Raw genomic sequence first — 8,020 nt, 5'->3', positions numbered from 1 at the left:
TACATACATAATTTCTTCACACAAGATTATTCTTTAATGTTTCTCTATAATGACAGCTGACAGTTTTTCTACTGGTCATGTTTTAACACTCTGAGCCCCAGCTTGGGCATCCCCTGGTACACTGGCCTAGAAAAGTAGATTTCACCAAAAGCTCTGCTTTCACAGCAAAATTAATGGTTTCAATGTATCTGAACATGATCCACAATACAAATTGTAAGTGAAAACAGATATAAGGTAGTAATTTCTGCACATACACCCCCCCGGTACAGCTTGATGTAAGCTTTTTTATATTTGGAAAATTTTGTAGACTAACCAATATCTGTACATTTAGGTATTTTCATATGTTTTAGCCTTTTATTTTTTTAAATATAACTTAGACAGTTGAATTGTTGGTTAGAATGAACAGCAAAGATGGACTCAGATGCTGGGTCTAACAACATCAACAGCAAAACTTCCACAAACTTTCACTGAAAATGTTGAGGGTTCAGATTAGCAGTAGGTTTACCTATTTCCAATCAATTTTCATATCAAAGTTCTAGAGAAAAGCACTGTTAAGCCAAATCCTCTAAGCATTCAGTTCAAAGAAATGTACATTCAGTAATACATTTTAAAACCTTCAGCTCTTGGATTCAAAGGTGTAGAATGTACTGAGTGCACTCTGAAAAGGAAACTAAAAATTACCATTTTACTTATTGAAAACTTCACTTTTCATAGTATTTGCATAAAATATCATAGTGAAATTGCATCCACTTTCTAATGGGCTTTATAATAAATATTTAATTATTTGTAAGATTTCAGGGATGTATCCTAATTCAAGTAGATAAAAGAACAAGTGTTAAAATGACGCGGAATTCACGGACTCTTCGCACGACCAATGTGATCAGAAGAAGCCAACTTTATTAGCAAGCAGTAGCCCTTAATATACAGATTGCATTTTCTAAACACGCGATAGCTCAGTCTATGATTGGTGCCATGCATTGTCCACGCGCTCATCGGCTATACATGATTTGCTAAGCGTTACTGTCCACGCGGCTTAACTCCCCCCAACAACTCCTCCTCTAGATTCTGCTCCCATGGCCTTGCTTCTCAAGCTTATCTATCTCCTGCCCCACAAGCTTACCTCCCTACATAACTAACTCTGCGCTTTCCCACATTTTATCGCATTCTCAAAATACCCTTCAGCTTATTGTTAACATAAAATGATTCTACATGCGTTCAGATGGTCACGTAGTCCACATTCAGTGTGTCTGGGTTGCTCTCAATATGTCCCCTGTCTTCCAGATATCCCACATTAAAATATCATAGGTCATGAGTATAACTGTAGTTAAAGAAAGAAATTAGCAGGTTTGGACACATCAATATCATGCCTGTGCTTAGGCAAATCAGCAGCAATATGGGAGCCCTATTTGATAACAGCAAAGGACCATTAGTCTGGTGTAGGAGAAAACTTCAGTTTTACTTTATTTACTTTATTATATTAACAAAAAGTCTGGGGATACGCACTGACAGCTGTTGCCTGTTCTTTAAAATTTGCTGTACTCACTCACAATGGAGTTCATCCATATTATAAACCAAATTAACTTCTCAATCAGGGATGAGTTAAACTATAAAAAAGTAATCTAACAAACATGTAAATAGTGGACTATATAAGCCATATAAGGCTTTACTTTCCCCAATAGTCTTTTAAGTTACTTATTACATCCCTGAAATCGTGGCTTTGACTCATTGCTTGCAGGTGCTGATTCAGACTGTGATGGCTCTGAATCTGCAATAAAAAAAGGTTAAAGTTCTTGGAATAACTTCAACCATAAGAATAAAAAGGTCAACTAAAATTTTCAGTTTCTCTCTCACATCACAATGCATACAAATTCCAGTACTTCTAATTTTTAATGAACAAGATAGACAAGCTACCTACAAAGTTTGCAGTATGATGCAAATCTATAACCCAACACAAATGGGTTATAGATTTACATATGGAATGGGTTATATCTCCTGTCTGACGTGACTTGGACTTAGCCTATGCAAGAGATAACAGAGAAAGCTCCATCTCAAAAGAGAGCTGCAAGGTGATCATGCTGCCAGTTGCTTTGGATGAGCAAACAAAAGTACCCAAGTGGGAAGAAAATACAAGCACTACCTTCAGTGCATACCTGAAAGAATGAAAATGACAAGGTCAAAACTGAGTCAAGGTACATGTCTGGATGAAACCACACTGTTGAGTGCATTTAAAAACATCTCCTTTTACATTTAGATACAGAATCAATCTCAATCGGAATAGCTATGATTGACAAAGGAGGGCAATTCAAGCAAAGCAGGTGTCATGTTATCTAAGGATTTGTGAAAGAAAAACAAAAATAAAATGTACCTATATATCAAACTATGCAGCATACTGACTTTTCAACAGCCTTTACAGTATACTCATCATTTCGTTCTCTATGCATAAGTGGTATAACCAAACCAATATCATGATACTCTGAAAAATCTTCAGCTTTCTTTATATCCCAAATATCCCATTAGAGGCACACTTCACATTAAAGAAATCAACTATCACCAAATGAATGAATTTGAGGTTTTGAAAATCCCAAATCCTTTTGTTTTATTCACAGTAATGGAAAAGAAAAATGTCAGTGCACAAGAAAGTTAAATAGTATCTGAAAACAAAAGAAGAATATTCAAGGTTGTCTTTCATGCTAAGGAAGAACACGTTTAGGTTCCATGGTTGAATTGTTAGGTCATTGTGCCTCCCAAGGCAGCATCCTCTGCATGATCAGAGTTTGGATACTTAAGTTGACTTTGAAGAGTGGCCTCTCAGGTTATGCACCCTCTTTCAGGTCCAGACCAAGATCTGGCTTCATCCCTGAGTTTTATAGCAGTTTTTCCTCTGAACAATAACACACAACTTCTAGTTTTCTGTTTGCCTGTTTTCTTCTGATACTCACCTGGAAGAAGAGGTTCTGCACACACCAAAAAAATAAAAATTACTATAGATATATTAATGGAAGACACAAAGATGAATTCAGGAAGGGCTAAAGCATCAGAGAAACTAAATTAGCTGGTCTTTAATACTTTCACACATTGATATATCAAGGTCAAGGGAGTCATGGCAATCCCCAGTGTATACACAAGCATTCACTGATACAAATAAAAAAAAAATCCTGGAGCTTGCAATGAGTATGTTCAATAGCATTTTAAAAGGTTGCTATAGAAAACCGATATACTCACCATGGTTACCAAGCTACTGTAAAAAGCCTACATGAAAGGTCTTTGACAGAAGTAAGGGGAATTTTCCACCCTTTAACCTTTACATCTAAGAGTTTTCAAGTGATGTCTTTCATAGCTATTACCATTGTGCATGACAAAGTAAGGTTTGAAATCGTAGGTAAACATTGGATAACTTTTTTTCTCTCTGATAAAACTGTTGCAATGCCACTGTCTTCAATGATGCACATATATTTATTTTGACAATTTTTTATGAACAGTGATCTATTTCTTAGACACAAGTATCAATTAGATTTGTCACAGAAGTTTTCAGAAAATATTAGGGGCCAAAGACTATTCACAACAAATAGGCAACAAATGTTTTACTGTCTGTGTAAATTCAGGCAGGAGGACGGCTGCATCTCTGCAACATTTTACAAAAACACATCAGACAGAAGCCCTTGGGTCAAAACAGAGCATATTTCTGCAATTGTAAAGATGAAAAAAATCCATGAAAGCCCCTGTCTTTGCTGACAGGAGCGCTCTTTTCTTTAGCTGGTCATAGGGTATTGTAAGCTAAGCATAGTAATTCAGTAACTCTCACCATATTCAAAGACAGCCACACAAATTATCCAGGCTACCCTCTGCTGTTACCTTGAGATCCCAACTTTAAAAGACACAGCTTTCAATAATTTTACCTTTGCACTGCTTACTGTTTTCTGATGTTTCTTTAATCCCCATCCAGTACACTGCTGAAACCAATCCCATAGCCATTGCTAATTAATTTGCTAAAGTTTACTGCTTTGCTTTTTCTCTGAGCAGGCCTGTAAATCCAAATATATTAAGGAAAACAATAGGATAAGTAAATAAAAATGGGGATTAGGAGAGAAAATTTTATTTTTCATAGAAAGGGCAATAGCCTTATAACATAATTTATTTCTAAATAACTAAACATATATTCTACATGTAATCATGTTTAAAAAAAAAAACAAAAAAACAAAAAAACAAAAACAAAAACCCCAAAGCATACAACTAAGCCTGATTCAGTAATGTGTAATTTTACATGAGAAGAGCCATCCATTTTAATGGAATTTCACATGTGTAATACTTACACAGTTCTGGTCTGAGAGACAAAAAAGTGAAAAAGGGAAATCACACAAAGAATGTGCAAGTACAAAAGGCTGACAATGCTCATTCTGAGCTGCATGAAGGTGAAATTTTGTCACAAATTTGCCCTTAAGTTCATTAGACAGTTTAATCACTTATTTTTCATCATTAACATATTTCTAAAACATACTGAAATTACTGATGACTGTGTAATAAATTTTAAGACAAGTATACAGAAACAATTCAGTTGTGCACACAGCTGATGATGTGATTACATCACACCACAGATGATATAATAATTTGCTCTAAAAGACTATTATCGTCCGGGTGTTCATTACAGTATTTTTGCTGTGCCTGACTTTATATAGGTACAGTTTATGTATTTTCTTAAAATGGTAGTCCTACTTGTGTCTCTGTAACCTGCGCTTACAGAACTAACAATGTACATTATCGTTTGCATCTGTTTACTGGTATTGAGCGGAAAACCAGACAATTTAGAATACAATAAAAGTGTGGTACATGAAGACATGCAACTGTATGTTTAGTTTTCCTAAAGCAAAGTTATATTTAATAGCTTTCCTATATGAGTTAAAGTGCTATTATTTTAGTTGCTTGTAAGACTATTTTAGTATCCCACATGATAGCAAGTTTAGCAGCAGTAAGGATCCACAAAGTCCATACACACATCCACTAATCTGCAATTTCATAAGGAGTAATACTACTTGCATGCTAGAATAGCTGCAGGCTTAGGAGTTTAATGAATTTCCTAAGTGTATTACTTACATAGGTGGGAAGGAAAGCTTATTTTTCCCACTAAATTCCTTGTTTGTAGAAACATTCAGAATTCTGCTTGGATATTTAGGGTTTATAGCTGGGAGCTTTACCTCTGTTAAGAGAAATCTTAACTTAATGAAAGGAGTTATGGTAAAAATAATCAAGAAGATTACATGATAATCTAACCTTAAAAAGTGAGGGTTATATTAAAGGCCCTAAATGTCTTCAAATTTTACTACCTTATCTATATTATTTCCATAAGTAAGAGTAAAGGAGTATAAAGGAAGAGCAAAAGATAAAGCAGCATCTTAGTTAGATATTCTAGATGAGATCAGCTATTTGTTCAGTATGTCAACAATGCAAAATATGCTCTCCATAGGCTTTTCCCTCACTTCTACCCAAAGTTCACCTTCAAATTCAAACTTACCCATTGCAATCTCTCATCTTGGCTCATTTCTCTGTATTCAGTGTGTGAAAACACCTCAGTCTTACTGAAGTCAGTGGGACCTGAAATTCATTTCCAGTTTAATTACTACTTCTTATTTCTTTTTAATAAAAAGCATAAAACATCCCATATAATAAGAAAACAGTTGTGGTACATCAACTAGAGGTTTGAAATTCAAACAAATGCAGATATATTGAGGGAAGCCTACAACAGAAATGTATATTTTACTTCTATCATCTTTCACATGCTAATAGGTAAAGAAACTCAGTGTGGACTGAAAGACAGAAAGACAAGATGACACCTAGAAAGCCAGTGAAGTGACATCACAAACTCTAGGACTGAAGGCTGGAAAACTGCAAAGTAATGGGGAAACATTAGCAACACATATCAAGGCTGTTTATTATAACTTTGATCAAAATCAACAGCTAATGAATGGTCAACTTACTTCCCTCTCAAAAAAAAGCATTACATTTAACATCCCCAACAACTCTCAGATATTTTTCACTAATAGCTGCTAAGAAATTCTGGGGTTAAAGAAAAAACAAAATGTCTTTAAAGACTATTTACAAATTTCTTCATTGCATGAGGAGGGGAAAAAAAAGGTCTTGAGGATAGCACAAAGTTTTCAAAGGTTATTAGTATAACACGAAAACTTTGCTAATATATCCTTTTAATTAGAATCTACATATTATTTGACTATTTTCTCTTTTAAATATATGACACAGGAGAGCATCCCGTAGGATAAGAGAGATTTGAAGACTATTTAAAAAAAATACAGTACAGGGTAACTAGAAGTGAAATGTATTTCTCTCTAAATTTAAAAGTACATTAAGGATAGAGATACTTTCCACCTATGTGGACATACCTACTGCAGTACAGTTAACAGAGCAAAAAATCATGAATAGAGTGCAAAAATTAGATGCATTAGCAGCAATTGCACTTGGATTGCAGACACTACAAAACAACTCCCATGAAAACATCTATGAGGAGAAGAGAGATTTTGTCTAGAGGATGACAAAGGCCCGACTGTCAAAACTAAAGTCAAAGAAAAAAAGAGGAAAGCAAAGGCAATGAGAAAAAACTTGAAGGCTGCTAGCAAGTCTCCCTGTTCAAGACGGGAGGTACTGGTGTTCAAGTACATCTAGTGCCTTTCCATATATACTCCAAAGACCTATGGTAAATGAAACAACCAAGATTATGGAGGATATTAAAAAACCATAAGGCTTCAGCATCTAAAATGGGCAGGGAGGATGAAAGAGGGACAATGGGAGAAAGGTTTGCAGGACAACATGCCAAGATCATCACAGAAAGGTTTGTTCTGAGCATAGTTTATGCTATACTTAGTTTGTCTTGGATACATCTTCTGTTCACAGATAGCTAGTGCAGTATCTTTGGGGACTCCTGCATTTTAAACTAAAGCAAACTCCTTTTTCGAAACAGTCTTCTGTTCGTTCTTCCTTCTTCTTTCTTCCTCCTCCAAGGTTTCTCTTCACCAAGAGTGAATTGTAGCAGAAATAAAGGATAAGAAGATAGAAATTAACTACTAGCTTTCATCCACACTTCAGTATACACACCGTATAATGTGATTGGAAACTGCATTTCTGGTTCTTATGCAATACCTGCAGCACTTAAGAGAAACACGGTTTTCTTCTCATTCTCTAACTGCAATGTAAAAAATTGCTTCTGGAATACAGAAACTCAGGTGGACTACAGCTTCCCTTCAGTAAGAACCCATAGGCCCAGCTAGAAGTGTCTTCACAAGCTCTACAAACAAAGCATTGTCACAGAGTGCCTCTCCATCCTACCTTCTTTTTGTCTGCATTTTCTTTGTCCTCAGCATCCTGCTGCCAAACACTTTTCATATCAAAATTGGAAGGTCCTCTTCTTGTCTCATAGCTATTACTATGGTAGTCATCAGCCTTAAACTCTCTGTGAATCATATAATCTGGTAGAGAGGAAACATAGCTCCTGCAGGCAAAGATCTAACACTTGTTTGTACCAGGGATACATATCTTGCACTTTAGTACAGAAGTATTCTGAAATGCTAACAAGCGAAGAAGTTATGTGGGGTCTCAGCAGACTGGCTGTGGCTTATGGGTCACTGGGGGTCTGGAGCAGCACAAGTACCAGTCAGGCACAGTATATGGTGCTGGAGAGGACTTCATTGTCTACAGGAGTGCAGTGCTTCCATCAGTCTTAAGAGAAAAAGACAAAAGTCACTACTTTTCTGACTTGTTACCTGGTTGCAAAAGCATTACCTTTGTTTTCAGGTTGCTGTTTTATCAGGAAGAAATGCCGGATTTGTTCAGTAAGGAGCATTTGTCTCCTTTGATAAAACAGAGAGTCAGAACCTGGCAGCATTGCATTTCACTTGTACCTTGTTTATCTTGCTCTAAATGCTTTGATATGCTTCTACTGGTCTGTTAATTCATATTTCTGGATTTGTCATCCTGGTGTAAGCGTGCATGCAAACCGTCCACTCAAGTTCTTCAAGCT

The 8,020-nt window shown here is 35.9% G+C and overlaps 1 protein-coding gene across 1 annotated transcript; it reads right to left on the bottom strand.

The window, feature by feature from the left end:
* Positions 1-1,688: 1,688 nt before the first annotated feature.
* LOC104157192 (chromosome unknown open reading frame, human C7orf57) lies at positions 1,689-7,689 on the bottom strand. The gene is given in 6 exon segments (XM_009696399.1): positions 1,689-1,765; positions 3,897-3,952; positions 3,954-4,022; positions 5,089-5,189; positions 7,330-7,492; positions 7,610-7,689. Coding segments are annotated over 6 exon segments (546 nt in total).
* Between the last annotated feature and the right edge of the window lie 331 nt (positions 7,690-8,020).

Source organism: Cariama cristata, unplaced genomic scaffold (genome assembly GCF_000690535.1).
Source record: "Cariama cristata isolate BGI_N322 unplaced genomic scaffold, ASM69053v1 scaffold7133, whole genome shotgun sequence".
In the NCBI taxonomy this organism is placed as follows: Eukaryota; Metazoa; Chordata; class Aves; order Cariamiformes; family Cariamidae; genus Cariama; species Cariama cristata.
This window is presented reverse-complemented; position numbering and strand designations above follow the sequence as displayed.